Raw genomic sequence first — 21389 nt, forward strand, 5'->3', positions numbered from 1 at the left:
CCCACATCGGGCCCTGCACTGACAGTGTGGAGCCTGTTTGGGATTCTCTCTCTCTGTCCCTCTCCCACTGGCACCTTCTCTCTGTCTCTCTAAATAAATAAACTTAAAAAACAAGATTGCTTTTAATCAATCAATCAATATGCATAATTTACATGGTGAAGGTGAAAGAATAAACCTGACCCCAATCAAATAACTAACAACACTTTCTTTTCAGGCTGGCCTTAGAATGCCTAACTTCTTTTCTCTGTACCATCTTGGACCCCTCCAGCTACCTGGGTCCTTTAACCACCAACACAGATGCTATTTGAGTCTAGTACCAATGCAAGGCAGAAGAACTTAGGTAGCAGGTTGGGTGGTGAGGAAGGGAAAGAAAAGAGCGTCAACATTTTGGGAAAGTGTCTCTTTACTCTGTTGCTACACATATTCTTCAGTATCTTCAGTCTCTAAACAATCTCCCCTAACTCCTTTTGAAGCCCTCCCATTTACCCAAATATTCAGAGTCCCTGCCCTAGTTACTATATTCAAATAACTAAGGAAGCTGTTCTCTGTTAGGGATACCTAAATGTAAACCTAGATTTTTCTTCTGAAATGCAGATGAACCTCATGCTAATTATATGTGCAAGTATCCATGTATCTTTTAAGTTAAAAAAAAAAAAAACCTGCATTACTCACTTAGGACTTCTGGACATTTTGTTCTTTTCCCCTGTATTATTACTTTATCTACTATTGGGGATCCTCACAGTTGGCATTTAAAAGTCCAAAGGACTGTGGTCTTTCTTCTGAAATGGCAACAAAAGCAGCTTCCCTACGTAAGTAGAAGAGGGAGAAGCAAGGCCAGTCCTTTTGGAAGTCTTGGGCAAATTCGATCTGCTTTTCTGCCTTATCATGATCTTCTCTCATATCTTGACTTTCTTCACTTCTGTATTTCTTAATTCACATCTTCCTCTTGCATTTTCAATAGGTGTTTACTAGGATGTTTACTTGACCATCTACTCTTTCAAACTATCTTCTTCCCCTAGTGTTTGTATAATCTAACTTGAACTGTCACCTCTATTTTTGCAGATTTCTTGTCTTTATTCCTTTTTTTTTTTTTTTAACGCTTTATTTTTTGAGAAACAGAGAGAGACAGAGCACGAGCAGGGGAGGGGCAGAGAGAGGGAGACACAGAATCTGAAGCAGGCTCCAGGCTCTGAGCTGTCAGCACAGAGCCCAATGCGGGGCTTGAACTCACCACCTGCAAGATCAAGACCTGGGCCGAAGTTGGATGCTCAACCAACTGAACCACCCAGGCGCTCCATCTTGTCTTTATTTCTAAGAGTCTTGTGTTGATTTATTTGTGGATGTCATACCTGCATCTCAGATTTTATAATCTGTCTGAACATATCGTTTTTCCTCAAATAAGAAACCTACGTTGTACAAACTTCCACAATAATTATTAACAGTTCTTTCATCAAATGACTTGCAGTTCTTCCTCCTGCTAGTCCATTCTACAGATTCCCAGCATACAAAGCACACCCGAGTGTAGTTCTTTATTCAAAAAACCCACTAACTGAAGATTCCAAGCCTTCTATCTTCCTTCTGATCTGTCTTATGACTTACTTGTCTAATCTGAAGCCTCATTCTCCTTCACCCACCTGGTACTCTCCAAAACCATACTGAACTATCTAAAGCTTTAAACATGACTATTCCACCATCATGTTTAAACCACTTCTGTATCTTCGAGTATCTAGTATGGTGCTGCACACCGGAAAAACAGAACGAACATCAGATCAGCAATAAAAGATGGGAAAGGGAGCTAAAACAGAGTGGATCTATAGGGACCTCAGAATACAAAGAAGGGATACCCACTGAGAAGCATTTCAGGTTTCACACTCCAAGTCTGTTTTCTCTTATACTACTTTGTCTCAAGGAAACTCAAAAACACTGACTTACGATGGGCATTGCCCCATACCCTAGGCATTGTTTTGGAAATATCTGGGGGTGGCTTCTGGTTATCTGAATGATTGGGAAATGCTATGTGGGCAAGGCCAGGGATGCTTGATGTTTTGAAATAAAAGAGACAGTACAGTTCCACATAATAAAAAACTGTTCCTTACTGGGCAGAACCTTGAAACATCCTGTACATCTCTGCCAATGCAAAAACCTAGCTTACAATCATCAAGCCCAGAGCTTAACTTAATTTTACATATAAACATAAATAATGGTGGGGCGCCTGGGTGGCTCAGTCAGTTGAGCCTCCGATTCGGCTCAGGTCATGATCTCACGGTCAGTGAGTCAGAGCCTGCATCCAGCTGCGTGCTGACACCTCAGAGCCTGGAGTGTTCTTTGGATCCTGTGTCTCCTTCTCTCTCTGTCCCTCCCCTGCTCACACTCTGTTTCTCTCTCTCAAAAATAAACACACATTAAAAAAATTTTTTAAACATAAATAATGTTTTACACAGTTTTTCTATTCTGTTTTATGAAAGTGCAAACATCTCATAAATAATATTTCATTTTGTTTTGAACTTTATACTATGAGCTGCTTATCATTTGGAAAAAACTCACATCACAGAAAGCAATGTTCTTCATAAATTCCAAATCACTAATATAACATGGCTTTATCAGTCTCATTTGTAGCTGTTTTTTTTTCTCTGTCTCTAGATTAATATCTCCCCTCTCAAAAAGCACAATTTCCACGCCAATGGTAAAGTCTGCTACAGTGAAAACAACACTGAACTCACAGCAATAACTTCATCACTTAGCCTCAATTTGCTCATGTATAAAATGAATATATGCTCTACTTACCTTAGAGGTTATGAGAAACAACATAATAAAATGGATATGAAGCATCTCAGAAAATATCAAGTTCTATGGGTACTTTACAATGAGACAAATCATAATATTTCTGACTAGAAATGAAATAGGAAGAAGGTCCTAAAAGTCTCTGCCCCCAGTATATTGATGAAATAACAGTGTAGAAATTTACTAGTATATAGGACTAATAATATTTAAACACTTAATAAAATCAAACCCTAAACCTGTGATACCCAATACAGTAGCTATGCTTTTGCCAAATTGTAAAATACACACTAGATATAAAGAACATATACTATTAAAAATAAAATATATTATTAAGAAATGTTTCATCTTCTTACTTTTACAAATGTAGCTAGTGGAACATTTTTTGCTTACACTGCATTTCTGATAGGCATGCTGCTGTAACTAAGCAAGGCAATAACAAAACCAAAAAAGCGTGACAATACCGATCTTTAGCTAATAAAACAATAAAGAATGCATACTCACTTCATCAGTGAGTTCTCCAAACACTGTTATGACATCTATTAAAAGACTTGCAGTATAGAAAGACTTGATCATGTTTCTAAACAAGAAGAGAGAGCTGGTTGAGTTAAATGAAAACCATTAAGCTGCAGAATTAGTCAGGTAACTATAAGAAAAAAATTCTAGTGTTTTATAAAAGCAGTCAAAAATTAATGTTTTAAATAAAATCAGATTTCAAGACCACAACAAAGCTCCTTTTATAATCTGTATTGGGGGAAAGTAACAACACTCATAAGTAAATATACTACAGCAAAGTTTTATAGTCTACTTTTCATTAAAAAATGCAATTATAGTATTATCCAAATCTGTATCAAGCTACGTTCATTTCTTTGCGTTATTATTAAAATAATGACAAATCATTTCACTTGGCAGGTTGTGGTAATTAAAAAAAATCAGTTTCACTGAAACAGGCTCTTGTTGGCTAAAATCAACTCTTAGATTTTACCAAATGTTAAATAATGGCTATTTGCAGAGTATTCACTGAAAAAATAAATCTGCCGTTGGTATTCTTCTTTCAGCAATTTTCTCTAAAAAGGCAGGATTGCTCTTGTAACTCAAAATCATTCTGAGATTCTGCAAGTAATTAAAAAAAAAAAATCTAAATCATTAATCAAGAGGTCTGAAAGCATTCAGTGGAAGACTGGATAATTCCAGTTACACAGTAATTTCAATTTTTAAGTTTAATTTAATTTTTCTGCCTTACTTACTTGTGAAATCGTCCAGCACGATCTTCATTATCTGCATACAAAAACATTTTCAAAGCATAATTCTCCAAGTGGGCAGAACCAACTATTTCTTGAGTAATAGCTTCATTATCACCCAACTGTTTCTTAAGCTAAAATTAAATCAGGTACAAAGCTTAAGATTTGGACTCACAAGAAGTCTACTTAAGTACAAATAATCCTATAATCCTAATAATCATTTTATATTTTAAAAATTACACCCATTTCAGTAGATCTATCAATGAAATCTCATAAAAACTGCTCTCCCTCAGCCCAAGATTTTTAGAAAATCCAATGTTTACAAAATTTTGAAGAAACATATTTATAATAACCTGAAAGGATAATTTAGCTCTAAAAATCAAAATAAGCAAGAATAAAAAGATAACACATCCAACTATCTATGTAAAGCATCAGACAATATTTCAAGATAAAAGTCAATATACTATCAGGTATCCTAAAAACAGAATTGGGAAATTCTTATGATTAGGAATTCCTAATCACAATTTAAAATTTTAATTTATTCCCATTTCAATTTCTTCTATCAAATATAAAAAATGAGATTAGGGAAATCATTATATCCTAAAACAGTATCACTCAGAGGATACTGTGAAAAAAAAAAAAAGATCTATTTCTACAGTATAAGATCACAAACTGAGACTAGGATTACAGAAGTTTTTAAAATTTAGCCTAATACCTCAAAGTTAAAACACAATTCGCAACTGTAAATTTTCAGTCAGTACACATCCCTTTCCCACACATACAATAATTTAAAATGTCTTAAAATTTATTTATTTATTTTGAAAGAGAGAGAGAGAGAGAGAGAGAGAGAGAGAGAGAGAGAGAAAGGGGGAGAAAGTGAGCGGGGGAGGGGCAGAGAGAGGGGGAGAGAATCCCAAGCAGCCTCTGCACTGTCAGTGTAGAGTTGATCTTACAATGGTGAGATCGTGACCTGAGCTGAAATCAAGATTCAGATGCTTAACCGACTGAGCCACTCAGGTGTCCCAATAATTTAAAATATTTCAAACACAACAAATTAAGTTCCTACATCTTACCCAGACTGTTCTACTGGAATGAAATGACTTTCTGAAATATTAGATCTGAGTACCACACTACTGTTTAAAAATGGTTTTTCTCAAAGACACCATGAAGTAAAAAATCAAATTTAAAAAAGGCTTCAGGATTTTTCACAAAATCAGGAAAATAAGTATCCTTAAAATTACAACAGAATAATTTAAGTTCCAGAAGAGATATAATGTTGGAATTTAAGAATGTTTTCCCTATGCTTATCTTGATCAAAAACAGAAAAAGCCCACATCTAACACTAGTTTACTGTATCCATACTATGATATGCTTCAATTCTAGATTTAGTTCTAGAAAAATTTAGCGGGAGTATGTCATTTCATCTCATCTTCAACGTGAAATATCGGCAGCAAAAGCATCATACATTCAGTTTACTAACTGCAATCTAAACATTACAGCTCAGTGGTCATTTCGGCAGCACATACACTAAACATTACAGCACAGGCCAATGGGCTCTCACCATGCAATATGCTTATTCTACCTGCTGTGCAATTTAGATAATAATACACTCCTGCCGACTCCCTTTATAAATGTGATTTTACACTTCACTTACTATAAAGAACTATTCTGAGTTCTGTCTTATCCGTAAGCTATTATTTTAGTTATTATTTTTATACTGTGAAACTAATAAAGAGATATATGCTATATAGTTTATTAGTGACAGGATTTTAAAAATATATTGTTATGTGTGGAACATATTTCTCCTCTCCTAACCCCACCTTCCAAAAAAAGAGTACTCAAATTTTTCCTGTACTTACAGAACCCATGTTAGAAGTAGGACAGACAGCCTTCAAGGGCAGCTGGGTTTCCATCAGTGGTGCCACTAGGTTCACCATCAGTGGTTAAAAGTTGCAATGACAGGGATTCCGGGTCAGAAGGCCAGATACCCATATCAAGTTATAACCCTACTGCCCATGGCTGTTTAATCTAATAAGGATTTGAGCTGTATAACTTCCAACATTTATAAAAGCTCTGGGCTGACTATTATAAATGTTTTGATTTTTAATATATCTAAATTTTGTGTCTTTAAATAAATAATGCAACTAGTCAAATAAATATTCAGATTTATAATTCTCCTAAGCAGGAGCACATAATTAAATAAGTAAATAAAAAGTTGCAGCTATTAATATAACAGCCTCTGAAGAGATGAATTAATGACGAGTAGACCCTGACATTGTTAAAAGAGAAACCAGGACGGCTGGGAGAGGAGGCACAGGGTGGAGTCCTGATTACTAAGAGGGATTACTATGGCTGCCCCTGCCTTCCTGTACTTCAAACCCATTCAATTTTCCCTGGATCGATGCCTCTATATAACCTGTGAAATTATATCATGGTTCAAGAAGGTGACTCATACATTAGTCACCTACCACATTTCTGCTAGCAGGGAAGAATGCCTGGACCAGAAAAGTATCTTGTGTCCTGGTACCGAAAGTAAGACAAAGAGACTACAGGCAACTGATACCATTTTCTTCAATGTCCCTTTCACTAAATAAATAGCCCGTTTCATTATTATAAGAGCTATCTAAGAATTCTCAAATCAATCATCCATGTGACTGCATGAAGTAAGGTTAGAAAGGGTCTGTCACCTGTGAAAAATGACTCAAAGGCCATCTATAATAACAGGATATAGTGGTAAATGCAAAGACACTGAAAACTACTTTATGCTTACAACTAACTCCCTTAGCAGTAAGATGTAAACAAACAAAAAAAAATTGTGTCTAATTTTTTCTCAGCTGTAAAAACTTTGTGGATTGCTGTCAAGGGGAAGAACGAAAATGGCAAAATACACATACGCAAATGCAATAAAATGCCACTGAAAACATTAATCAGAAAATCAACGATCAGTGTTTAACTTACAGCTTCTAACTGATCCATTAGCTTTGATAAAAATTTACGACATTCTGGAGTTTTACTATCAATCTTCATTCCAGTTTGCATTGCATATAAACGACCTACAAAGAAAAATAAGATGGTTTGAACAATCTCATTTTTTAATGTTCCTTTCTATTACTAAATGTTTAAATATTTTAAATGTTTTTATTTGTTTTTGAGAGACACAAGAGAGACAGAGCACGAGTGGGGGAGGGACAGAGAGAGAGGGAGACAGAGAATCCGAAGCAGGCTCCAGGCTCCCAGCTGTCAGCCCAGAGCCCGACGTGGCGGGACTAGAACTCACGAACTGCAACCGCGAGATCATGACCTGAACTGAAGTCGGACGTTTACCTGGCTGAACCACCCAGGCGCCCCTCTATTACTGAATGTTTAAAATATGTGTTCTAATAAATAATTTAAAATTTAAGTGAATTTAGAAATAAAACTTTGATTTACTATAGATCTTATTTACAAAAATAAAGAACACACAAATGTTATGCAAAGAATGCAAGAAATTCATAATGATAATAGCAGTATTTTTCACCAAGACCTTCTTTTTTGACATTATGATTAAAAAAAAAAAAAAAAAAGACCAGGTCCTAAGCTGACAAAAGGCCTGCAATTTAATTGGCAAGTTAAGGCACTCAGAAAAACAACCACTTACACAAGAGCACTCACCCAAGTGCCAGTTAAGTGATACTGATAAAATATAGAATATGGGATAGAATACTGGGAAATGTATCTTGAGCTCAGGCTAACAGGGAGAACTGTTTTAGTCATTTTTATATATACAAGAAAAAAAATACACACCCTTTCTTTTTAAAAAGTTAATAAAATTAGAGAAAGGCTAAAGCTAAAAACCTTTGTGACACCATGACCCTAATACCTTTCCCACTGATGGGAGCTATGAACAGTTCTGTGGTAGTTGCTGTTACCATTGGTGTATACATATACCACCTGTGATTTACTCTTATAGTCTATAAATATGTTCTGGAAATCTGTGATAGTGCTACAGTGCTCCACCCTGTGGACAGACACAACATTCACATTCAGGTAGTTCTTGGATCTTGAGGACTACAAATCATATTGTGCTACTACACCTTCTTGTGATACATTCAAGAGTTCCTGGAGGCAAATACCAAGAAATGGAATTCCTGGGTCACAGCATATGTATTTTTTTCACTTCTGAGAGCTACTCTCAAGCTGTCCTCCAAAACAGATTACCAATATGCAGTTATATCACAACATATACAAGCATTCATTTCCCCGAACCCATGAAAATTTGATATTATTAAACTTCCTATCAGTCTCAGGATTTTAAGTGATTTTTCATTTTCATTCCTAAAAAAGTACTGCATATTTACTGCATAGCTCTATATTCCCCTTTATCAATTAGGAGTAGTTATCAATAAAAGAAAGAAAATCTGTCAAATTTTGTTGTTTGCTTTTTAACAAATTGTCTTGTGGCAGTTCTTTACACAGTATAAAGGAGGAACAGAATGTTTTCCCCTCAAATGGCACCTTGTGAACACCATCCCTCTTCCCTGCTTTACTTTTCTCCTCAGCACGTAATCATATTCTATTTATTTATCCACTATCTCTACTCCAACTCAAATTTAAACTCTGTGATGATGGCGATTTTCGTCTACTCGGTTTGCTGATGTACCCTTGGCTTGGCATGCAGGATAATGCTTGGCCTTCGATAAACATTTTCTGAATAGATAAGTACATGGACGAAAGAATGGCTCATTCTGCCCCACTGACTGAAATGCCACTTTTAACATTCATTATCATATATTAAGCTTCCGTGGGATAAAAGGGCCCAATTCTGTATACTGTCTGTCCTGTTTCATTTGTCTCCTGGCCTATCACTGCTTTATTTACTAGAGCTTTATAACATGGCTTGGTATCTGTTACTCTCAGGATTTCCAATTCAATTATGTCTACTCGATCATATCTTTTAAAAATATATTAAGATATATATACATATATAATATGCAGTTATTTACTCTCTCTTTTTAATTTTAACAGCTTAATCTGAAGAAACGACTTTTTAATGCTTAGGCTTTTAGTTTATTCCATGTTACATACAGAGTCTGATGTTTATTAATGTATTTATTTTCATATATCAAATTTAAGGGTCTGATCCATCTAGGTTTTTATGCAAGAAAAAAATGGAGTTCCAAAAGTACTGTACAGATTTATACTGCTACACAGTTTAAAAAGCATGGTGTTTTCATTTTCCCTGCACACCAGCCAGCACTGGGTATCACTTTGACCCCAAACCAGGTTCTAATTTGAAAAGCAAAAAACCCGATCATTTTAAACATCCAATGGTCACAAATGTGACCAAATTTTCTTCTTCTTCTCTTTCTTTTAACCAGTCATATTTCTTTAGCATGTTGTCTGTTAGGTTTCAGTCATCTCTCCCTTCCCCCCACACCTTTTAAAACATGGTTGAACACCCTTTCCTTTTAAACCAGTCACATCTCTTTTGAGCTGATCAAGATCTGTGCCTGCCTTAAACTCCTTTTCTTCTTATGACTGTGACTGAACTCCCCAAGACTTCCTCTTTGTGAGCTGTTCAGGTTTTTTGTTCCAGCATTTTTGCTGCATTTTTTCTTCTAAAGTACATCACATGAGCTCTTTGGAAAACAAACATATTGGCTGCAAATATCATGCCGTCTTTCAAATTTTGAATGCTGATTTGAAACACAGAGGCTTGAAATATTTATGTACTCAAAGCTATTATTTGTGATTTTCTTTTTTTTCTTGTCAATTCTGTGCTTGGAAAAGTTCTTTTATCTCCAAGGGACTTGATACTCATTTACATGATTTTTCTAGTTTTTCCTACATTTTAATTTTTCAAATTTAACTCTTTTACTTGCATTTCCTCTCCTCCCAAGTTACTGGCACCAATCTCAAATAAACTTAATAAATGATCCTTCCTTTCTCCAATGATCTGTGGTTCCCTCTTTAATATATTTTTATTTTTTAGATTTCCTGGCTATTTGATTTGTTGAAATCACAGATCAAATGCCATCTTTACAAATGACAATATCTGTAACTGGTAATATGCTTTTTCTTCCTCCAAATTTAATCTTGCCATGTTTTACGGTATTGCCAAAATTCTACCAAGAATTTTAAGTATTCTTGCTCTTATTTTTAAGAGGAAGGCTTCTGCTTGGCAGTAGGGATCAATTTCGTGCCAGGTTGTTTATAGTCACACTAATAGAGTCCCTGCCCTATGCTATATTGAAACTGCAGCCTCTGGGACCTACATGATCCCAAGGATTGGCAAGAAAATGAGCTCAAGTGTGGGAAAGAAAATATTAGCATTTCTACTGATAATTTGTATATCATTCTTTATGTTTCTATGTTTCTGTATCTTTAAAAATACATATAGTGTTTTTATAATACATTAGTACATCAATATGCAAATATAATTTATAATTTACACAATATAATTAAAGATTAATTTTTTTTAAAAAACTCATGGATAGGTTAAGAATCACTACTCACAGCATCCTTACTCCTCTCAACTATAAACTATATTTTCTTACCCCAACCTACCACTTACGTCTTCCACAGGGTCCCATTCCTTCTACCATATCCCTTGGAGCTACTGCTTTATAATCGGAAAAATCCCTTACATGTCCTCAGATTCCTTCTCCCTGTCTTCACTAAACCTTGATGTCACCTCAAGAAATTCTCTTATATTCTTCGTATCTCGGGACTGGCAAGTATAATGGTTTTTTTTCTGTGCATTCCATTGCTACTTACAGTTTTTTCTCCATGTTTTCTAAAAACACTGGTCTAGGGCTCAAGCCCCTCTCTTCCATCTGATCTTGTTAATGCCTGTAACTGCCCAAGGACCTCAAGGTCCTTCTGTGTCCATCATTGAAAATTTTCCTGTTCATGTGGATAATTAATAATTGTGGCAGAGACTGCTAACTGCCTACCCACATTCTTTCTTCCTACCTCCTTCGCTAACGAGCCCCCTTTATTATTAAGGGCATTGTAATGTACCTAGCCAAAAGTACATTTCCCAGTATTCCTCAAAGCACGATACGACCAAGTAACTAAAACTGGTACCATATTATCAGAAGTTGTTGGAAGAGAATTCTGGAAGTCACCTTAAAAGGGGGAATGACAGCTGGGGAAAGGTTTCATTGACCCTTTCCCTCTTCTACTTCTGCTGCCTAAAATAGAAATGGTATGACTAAAACTCTAGTAGATACCTTAGATCACAACGCAACCCTGCAAATGGTAATAATCATGTGCTGGCTTGTAGAGCTGAAATTGGAAAGCACCTTGGTCCCTGCAGACTTCGTGGATTTGGCACACACTGGGTACTACCAACATCAGACTTTGTTTTAAATGAGGAAGTCAAGTCCTTCTTTTACTTAGCCATTGTTATTCTGGATTTTCAGCAATAAGAAAGCAAATCTAATCTTAAAAATACATAGAACCATCTTCTCAATTCTTATTGACCTGGTCTCCAAAATTTGTACGCACTCTCCCTTATATGCCAGTCACTCCATAATTAAATTACCACCTCAAACTGTTGTACTTCCAAAATCAGTATATTAAGTACCAAGTCTAAATACAATTTCCCTTTTTTCCAACTTAAAGTTATGCCTATTAAAACAGGTGTCCAGTTCACGGGTGTCTATTTCTTCATTTACAATCAAGTCTTTTCTCCTTTAACTTCTCTCGGCAACCAGCTTTTATTTTACAATGTATTTTTCTAGAATTTCATTGCCCTATGTCCTTCTATCCCATAATCTTTTTACTATATTCCTCTGGCAAAAGTACACTCATATATAAACTCAACAATCCTCATTCTCTATGCCTATGTTTGAGAAATACCACTAGCAGATTAGCACCATTATAATTATTCAAATTATCAACCTCAAATGAGCTTAACACATGCCTTCCCAACCTCCCAAATAACTATTTCAAACATACGTCAATCTATTTTTTTTTATGTTTATTTATTTTTGAGAGGGAGAGAGACAGAGTGTGAGCAGGGGAGGAGCAGAGAGAGGGAGAGACACAGAATCTGAAGCAGGATCCAGGCTCTGAGCTGTCAACACAGAGCCCGATGTGGGGCTTGAACTCATGAACCACGAGATCATGACCTGAGCCGAAGTTGGACATTTCACCGACTGAGCCACCCAGGCACCCTTTGGTCAATCTCTTTAAAACAACAACCTCAAAAACATGCACTGAAAATGTAATATACATTAGTTAATTATTCACTACCTATATACACTACTGGCTAACATGATGTCATGAAAATGTGAGGAAATACAATACAGACAGTTTGGTTTTCCTAGGAGGTCTCTCTCCTTACCTTCTTAACATGGTAGTGAACACTATATGAATCCTACAATCCATGGAGTGTAATTAGCTATTTGGTGAACCAACTTTGGGGATAAATGGCTATCCAGCATAGACAGGTTGAAAAGATGAGATGGATTCTTAGGTTTCCAATGGCTTAAGTGGCAGCCATCTAGGACTTAACCATTAAGGAAACATGCAGAAATTAATTGAGCAGTTTTCTTTTTACCACGAGAAAATGATTTAAGTGATTTATTCATAGGCAAAAAGTACAATTCTCAGGGGGCACTTGGGTGGCTCAGTCAGTTAAGCATCCCACTCTTGATTTCAGCTCAGGTCATGATCTCAGTTTGTGAGACAGAGCACTGAGTCAGGCTCTGTGCAGACAGCGTGGAGACTGCTAGGGATTCTCTCTATCTCTGCCCCTCCCTGGCTCTCTCTCTATCTCAAAATAGATAAATAAACCTTAAAAAAAATTTTTTTAAAAGTACAATTCTCAGTTTCTAATTTGTTATTTTTAACAACCACTGTTATTTACAATAAAAATGGAGAGTATCTAAATCTTATTTCTTCGGAAGCAAAAAATCAAATTATTCTCAATTCACTATCACCACAACTATTATTATACTTCCTCACAACACAGTATCAGCTCCTGTCCTTTACAAGTTAACCTTAACACAGATGTTTGATACTTGCTATAAAATGTAATGACAATACAGTTCATTGGTTTTGCCTTCATACATTTTCTTTCTTGGTTTATGTGCATAATTTAGTCTTTGCAAATACAAGTAACACCTTTAATTGAAGAACTGGAAAGAATCATCACAGAATTGGAAACAGGATAAAATTGGCCTGGCTTTAACATTTTTTAATATCTCACATGTTTGATTTCTTAAATACAGAAAATTATCTTCTGATACATTTTTTAATATTAATAAAAGTGAGAAGACCTTAAATCTACTTGTGAAAATTAATATGTACACAAAAAGATCTTTTTGCCAGAAGGGATGGAAAAGGAATCACTTTCATGTACAGCTCGAGACAAGTAATTCATTGTAGCAGCAGCAGGATGATGAAAAATTAATGTCTAACATGGAAAATTACCTACTAAAACAGAAAAAATATGTAGCTAAAGTCATGTATAAGAAAATATATTTGATTTATTTCATCAAGGAAATGTGTTTATTTTTATGAATAAATATTATTTGAAGATGAGTAATGAGGCACATTTGCAAAAGGATTAACTACTTTCCAACCTAACTTTAATTTAATGTGAAGCATTTAGGAGATAAACATTTACAAATCCTGAAGGTATGTGTAATTCAAAGTTCCATAAAATCTAAACATTAACATTCTAACACATCCTTGCTTAAACATGAGAAATATAAAACTATGAAATGCATGATATAAATATACAAAAAAAAGATATATAAAAGCAGTTGTGAAGAGTGATGCTTTGATAGGTGAAATAAACATGGCACTCAAATAGGAATCATTATGATTTACACTGATGTTTAAAAGAAGATTTTTTTCCAATAAATAGAGCTGAATATATTACTCTATTTGTAAGTATATTGTAAATATTTGCTATATGGTTAGTATTAGCTTTTGTGAAGGGACTTCTGAGCCAAAGATTAAAAAGAAAGTATGAATGAGTGTCTACTAATAAAGGGTGTTTACTTTGCTCATTCCTTCATTCAACAATATTTTTGGAGCTCCTGTCATAATATAGTAGCTTTAAGAAAAAGTGAACTACTCTTGAATTCTTACTAGAAGATTATGCTGGTATAGAGCAAATACTAAGTGACGATTTGATTACTAAAACGAGACCAGATTCAAATTTTGGCCATGATGGAGTAATGAGACTTGCCATTCACCATAAACATCAAAAAACTAGACAAAATATATGAACCACATTTTCACAAATGGAAACAGATGGGAAGACCATGACACCCGGAGAAAGGAAACAAATGAGACGACCACACCAATGATCAGCCCAGCATTCTTCCTGGAGGCACATTTTTCTTTTTAATACAGAGCGCGAGTGGGGGAGGGGCAGAGTGAGAGGGAGACACAGAATTTGCGGAAGCAGGCTCCAGGCTCTGAGCTGTCAGCACAGGGCTGGATGTGGGGCTTGAGCTCAGGAACCATGAGATCATGACTTGGGCTGAGGTCGGAAGCCTAAGCTATTGAGCCACCCAGGTGCCCCTTTGGAGGCACATTATAAACTAAGGAGTAGGGGGGAGACCCAAGCAGAGCATAGTCTAGTAGAGTTGAGAAAACAGACTATAGAGTTCAGGTCTCCGGAAGCAGCTATAAATGGAGGCGCAGAGTTCGGAAGAGTGGAATCCATGCAGAAAAGAACCCCAGAAATCTGACCAAGGATAAACTTGAGGCTAAGCTGAATACTACCAGGTGTAGGTGTACAGGGAAACTCCACAAAGTCAAAGAGTGAGCAGAAGCTGTGAGTGGAACCATCGCCAAAGCACATCCCCAAAACTGGGATGCTTTCAAGTTCCAGCCAGGGTGCAGAGCCCTTAATGCTTATCCAAAATATTCAGTAGAGACCCTAAATTTGGGATATGCTTTAGTAGAGGATTACCGTGTCCTCAGAGCTACTTTAGACCGGCTGCCAAAACTAATAACAAACAAAATAAGGCACAAACATATCACACTGAACTGCAACTAACTTAACTGTAGGCCAGATCAAATCTGTTCAAAACTATAAACTCTAGATGTTCAAGAACTTAAAATTCACTGTCCTACAACGAATCAAAAATTACTAAGGTGGCAATAAGCAGGAGAATGTGAACAGCCCAATAAGATCAAACACTGACAAAATAACAGAAAGTGACATTAAAAATAGCAGTGACATTAAATTACTGGGAAATCATAATGAAGTATTTAATGGAAAACATGAATGAGGAGAGAAACAGAACATATATAACACAAATGGAACTTCTGGAGATGAAATGTACCTGAAATAAAAAAATGTATTGGATAGGGATTAACAGAAGTTTAGACACCATGAGAGAAAGATTAGTGTACTTCAGAACACAGCAATAAAAACTACTCTACGCAGGGAAAAAGGGATTGAAAAGAAAAAGAAAAAGAAAACCAGAGTCTCAGTGAGTTATGAAAAAAAAAATGTTCTAATGTATGTGTAACTGGATTCTCCAAAGAGGGTGGGGAGGTGTGGTTTAAAAAAAAAAAAAAAAAGAAAGAAAGAATTGAGTGCTGATGAAAAATATAAACAAATTAAAATTCTTTATCCAGCAAAAATATCTCAAAAATAGATATGAAATTAAAGTCTGTTTCACACAATAGAAGCTGAAAGAATTTGCCAGCAGCAAGCCTGTGTAAGAAATGATAAAGCTCTTCCACAGGAAAGAAAATGATACCAGATTTAAAAGTGGGATCTAACGGGAGGAGTAACAAGTGCTGAAAATGGTAATTATGTGTGAAAATATTTCAACATCTTATTTCATTTTATAAATTTCTTGTAAAAAATGACAGTTAAAGAAATTGAAATGTATGCTAGGGTTTATGACATATCTACAAGTAAAATGTATGGAAACAAAGGATAGGAGAAGGGAAAAGAAAAGTTCTTACTTGGAATCTGAGGCAGTATGTTATATGATAGTAGACTATGATAAGTTAACATAAACGCTAGAGCAACCACTAAAAAAATAAAACGAGGAGGAATATCTAAGAAGCCCATAGTTGAGGCACAAGGGAATCCAAAGTGCGTCCAAAGAGAAGCAGTAACTGAGGTTAAAAAACATCTAAAAACCAAAAAACCCTGACAAGCCACAGAAAAATAAACGATGAAGTGAACGAAAGCAGGAACTTCACAAGCATTGAAACCTCTTTCATGTAATAACATGCTGCTCAAAAATAAGTTTTCACCTCGAACGTCAAACATAATTGTCATAAAAAAAGACACTTTAAACCTGCATGGGTGCCAAAGCAAACGATGACAGTAAAGGACGAATTACCTGACACCACCCCCCTGGGCCTTCAACCTTAGGGACAGACTGAGAATCTAAAATGAAATGATTTACTTCACTCAAAACTAGGAGGAACTATTAAAATGATCATTTTTAAAAAAATAAAACTCATGTTTGCAACACAATTCCAAAAACAAACAAAAGGTAAATAAATGGGGAATGTTAATGGATAAATCATCTGTCCAACTGTGCTTTATTATTAACCTGTGATTGCTACAATCATGTAGCCTGAGTCAGCCTGTAATAAAAAATGATAAGTACTCTGACAACAGGACTACAGACTTCCATTAATCACAGAGATTCACAAATCAGTAAGAAAGGGGGAAATCTTTACTGGTCTAGTTAAGTTTGTCTCACTGGCTTCAAAAGATCTAATTTCTGTGTGATTAACAACAGAAAGAAAATAATAGGCAACTGGTTATTAATCCTCAAACCCGTCTGATTTAACATATCAGTTAAAAACTCCCTTATTATTTAGCCTTTATTTAAACTAAATTACAATTTTACACCCCATGTTCTGTTACAGCTCAGAACTGAAATGGCCATACCTGTTTACAACTTCCTGAACAACTGTTTTTAATTTTCCTATGATCATAAACAAATAACTCTCAAAGAACATCTACGCTTTCATTAAGTCTGTTAATTGTACACTGTCACCCTCTAGAGGAAACTTTAAAAAACCGAACTTGAAACTATGTTTAGTTACTTAAGCTAATACCAAGGGAAGGACTCTTTATGGGGTTTAGCTGTATCTACAACACCAAATCTGACAGAATCAAAACATTTACCATAAAGAGTCCACATTTAGAGACTCAAATATCTTCTGGCTTCATTAAAGGCAAAAAAAAAAAAGAGAGAGAGAGAGAGAGAGAGAGAGACACACACACACGTTGCTCAAAATTATGTTAATAACATCAAGCCTGTCCTCCATTTCTACCCTTCAGTTATTACAATCTCCCAGATTACACTGCATTGGCTTTTTGCCCCCCTTTCATTTTTCACCAATTAGGATAGTCCCTTTACCCTCACTCACTCTGCAACTGGTTTTCTAATTACCACCTACTATCAAAGATTTTTCATACAACTATTTCTCAACTAGCATCTGCCATTCAGATCCTGGTTCCATCACTTACTAACAGAAGAATCAGGATGATTGTAGGGCTCAAATCAGATATCCTGAAAGAAAGCATTGTTACAAATGCCAAGAGCTACATGAATGTTATTTGTCTGCTTCTTTATCCAGTGACAATTCTATGGCCATAGTTCCCTCTAGGGACCACAGGTTGCCTTACAATCCAAGTCAATTTAACAGACATTTTTGAGCCCTTTTTCTTTACTGTGTCAGTATCTCTAGTGGCCTAGCACTAAGTGACACTGTAAATAGATAAAAAGCACCCAGAAGGGTGCTTAAGTTTAAAGCCTAGAAGACACAATAGGCCTTAAGTTTAAAGCCTGGAAGAGACAACAGAAAATGAAAAGCAGTTAAGGTAAAGCCATACAAAGCACAATGAGGACAAAGAAAAGAAGCACCTTAGGAAGTTTAGGAGAAGGCCTCCCAGAAAAAGTGACATTCAAGTAGTACATAAGGATAAAGTAGAGTAAGGGTGGTGAAGAAGTAAAGAGTTGTCAGGACAGAGCGAACAAAATGTTGGAAGACTGGAAGACAAGAGACAAATGAGAAAGGCTCGGGAAACAATGAAATTCAGCTTGATTAGAACTGCTAAAGATGATTTCAGAGTTCACATAACTAAGGGCACTTACATACGGAGCTACTATAGGTGGCTTTTATTTAAAAAAAAAAATTTTTTACGTTTATTTATTTTTGAGACAGAGAGAGATAGAGCACGAACGGGGGAGGGGCAGAGAGAGAGGGAGACACAGAATCGGAAGCAGGCTCCAGGCTCTGAGCCATCAGCCCAGAGCCCGACGCGGGGCTCGAACTCACGGACCGCGAGATCGTGACCTGGCTGAAGTCGGACGCTTAACCCTATAGGTGGCTTTTAAAAAACAATTTGGTTTTAATATAGCTTTTGCTTTGAAATTTTTTATGGTATGGAATATGTTCACTTACAGAACAGAAAACAAACAACAAAAAATTCAAAAGAAACACTATATGAAACTAAAAGCCACAAACTTTTTCTCCAAGTATATACACATTAAAAAGTTCAAATTATGTGTGTGTGTGTGTGTGTGTGTGTGTATACACAATTTTATATCCTGCATTTTCATACAAACTTCCTCCCATGTTACAAAAGATGCTTTGTAATTCTTAAATGATTACATTACTTTCCACCCAGTAGATATGCCATAACTTAATTAACCATCTCCACAGTGATCTGTATTTTGGTTATTTCGCATTTTCCACAAATGTATAAATAATCATCCACAGAACTCCACATAAAGCCCTCAATATATTTGTGATTATTTCCTAAGCACCAGCTTTCCAAAACTAGAATTACTGAATTACAGATATTTTTGTGATTCAATCCATTTTGCCAAAATGCTTTCCAAAACTTTTGTACCAATTCGCACTGCCTTGTCAATGGAGATTTCACTGTAAATTCATCTGCACTGTTACAATTTTACAGCCAAAAAAAGTAAGTGATTTTTTGTTTTTAAAATTTTTTAAGTTTATTTATTTTGAGAGAGAGAGAGCAAGAGAGAGAGAGGAGGGGAGCTTGAGTAGGGCAGGGGCAGAGACGGGGGTGGGGGGAGAGAGAATCTCAAGCAGGCTCCACACCATCAGACTCAGGGCTTAAACCCACCATCCAGGAGATCATGACCCGAGCCGAAATCAAGTGTCAGACACTTAACCTACTGAGTTAGTTGCAAAACGTAAGTGATTTTAATTTACATTACTAGTTATGCTGAATTTTAATGATTCCCATTCCTTCCTTTAGCAGTTGTATATACACGTTCTTTTTCCATTTCTCTATGGGTATCTTAGGTTTTATAAAATGATTTTATATGAGTGTTTTATATATCACGGATATTGGCCCTTTGTCTCATCTACTGGAAATATTTTTCCTATGCAACGTTTTTAAAATTGTAGTGTGTGTCATACAGAATTTCTAAGTGTTTATAGTTAACTCTATCATTTATTTGTTTATTTATTTAAACTAAGCATTTAAAACAGACTACCTGTACTAATCTAGTGGCTCAAGGGATGACCTGTTTGAAGTAGAAACTTGGAACCTCTGTCAGTAGCTTAGGTGTAAGATAAGGGTATGGTATATACCAAAAGAAAATGAGGAGGTAAGTAAAATTTTTAAAATTTAACGACTGATTGATTGTGAAAGATATGAGGGAAGGGAAAAAAGGTTAAGCTTGTAATTTCTAGTTAATAAATTTGCAAATCTGACAGAAATGGAAGATATTCTAGAAAACTTTAATATATCAACACAGGTTCAAGCCAAAAATGTGTATTTTTTAAGTTTACTTATTTATTTTGGGAGAGAGAGAGAGTGCGAGTGAGGGAGGGACGGAGAGAGAGAGGGAGAGAGAATCCCAAGCAGGCTCCTCACTGTAAGTGCAGAGCCCGATGTGGGGCCTGAACTCACGAACCATGAGATCATGGCTTCAGTCCAAGTTGGATGCTTAACTGACTGACCCACCCAGGTACCCCCAAGCCAAAAATATTTTAAATGGAAGAAATTGGTAAATATATAAAATAATTTCCCCCCAAAGAACAAAGGTCTGTTCTACAAGGACTTCTTTAATCAAAAGAGAGAGATAGATCTACTGAGTTTTAATCCAAGTCAGATAGGAGAAGAACCTTTTCAACAAATATTTAGGAAACCAGCATGACATTGTTACTAAAAATCTGACAATGATAACACTCAAAAAAAAAAAAAAAGAGCTAAATCAATATTATTTAGGAACTCTTCTTGGGGGAGAAAAACAGAAAAAACAGACTAGGACACTAAGAAAAATACACAATAAAGCATACAGATTTGATACCAACAGCATATAAAAAAGGAAAAACTGAAAAACTGGGTAGTAGCAAATTTAAAACTTTGTGACTCCGTTATGAAGACAAAAGAGAAGCTACAGACTGGGAAAAATATTTGCAAAACACATATCTAAGAACTTACAGTAACTACAATATATAAAGAACTCTCAAAACTGTAAAGATAAAGGGGGGAGGGGCAAAAACACATTTTGTTGAAAGGTGATATACAGATAGTAAATAAGCACAAGATGTTAATTTCAGTAGCATGGGGAAGTAAAAATTACAGCCATGATGTTAACATAACTACCACAATGACTAAAATAAAAATAGTGACACAGGCTCAGCTGGTTGAGCATCTGACTCTTGATTTCATCAGACGCTCTGTGGTGAGCATGGAAGTCTGAGATTCTCTCTCTCTCCCTCTGCCTCTTTCCCCTGCTCACACACACACTCTCTGTAAAAATTAAAAAAATAAAATAAAAAAAGAGTGACATACCAAATGCCAGCAATAACATAGAGAAACTCACGTTGCTGATTGGAATGTACAATGGTACAGCCAATCTGGAAAAGTTTTGCTAGTTTCTTATAAAACTAAATACCAAGAAGGGGTAGGGAGCTCTGTGGGATCTCTTTCATAACAGATCTCTTTCATGAGGGCTCCATTCTTATGACCTAATCGTCCCCCAAACACCTCATCTACTAATACCATTACTTTTGGGGGGGTTAGGATTTCAACATGAATTGGGGAGGAGGGAGGCAAACATTCAGATCATAGCACAACCCAAATGTCCTTCAATGGCTGAACTGTTACACTCTGGTACGTTCATACCATGGAATATTACTGAGCATTAAAAAGAAACAAAATATTGATACATGTAACAACTTAGAGGAGATTCCGGGCAATTATTACTTGCTGAGTGAAAAAAAGTCAAGTCTAAAAGGGTATATAATGATTGCATTTATATAATATTTTTTAAATGATAAAATTTTAGAAATGAAGAATAGGTTAGTGGTTGCTAGGATACTAGGGTAAGGTTGACAAGAGACAGATGTGGATTTAGAAAAGTAACATGAGGGATCCTTCGTAGG

At 35.8% G+C, this 21389-nt stretch overlaps 1 protein-coding gene across 1 annotated transcript in view; it reads right to left on the reverse strand.

Annotated features, from left to right (window-relative positions):
• VTA1 (vesicle trafficking 1) overlaps positions 1-21389 on the reverse strand; it is a 67875-nt gene that overhangs the window by 39385 nt on the left and 7101 nt on the right. Inside the window, exons 2-4 of the mRNA XM_015061848.3 lie at positions 6978-7072; positions 4026-4153; positions 3283-3358 (exon numbers count right to left, since the gene is read on the reverse strand). Coding sequence (XP_014917334.1) covers positions 3283-3358; positions 4026-4153; positions 6978-7072 — 299 coding nt within the window. The remainder of the gene's footprint in view (positions 1-3282; positions 3359-4025; positions 4154-6977; positions 7073-21389) is intronic.

Source organism: Acinonyx jubatus, chromosome B2 (assembly GCF_027475565.1).
Source record: "Acinonyx jubatus isolate Ajub_Pintada_27869175 chromosome B2, VMU_Ajub_asm_v1.0, whole genome shotgun sequence".
NCBI lineage: Eukaryota > Metazoa > Chordata > Mammalia > Carnivora > Felidae > Acinonyx > Acinonyx jubatus.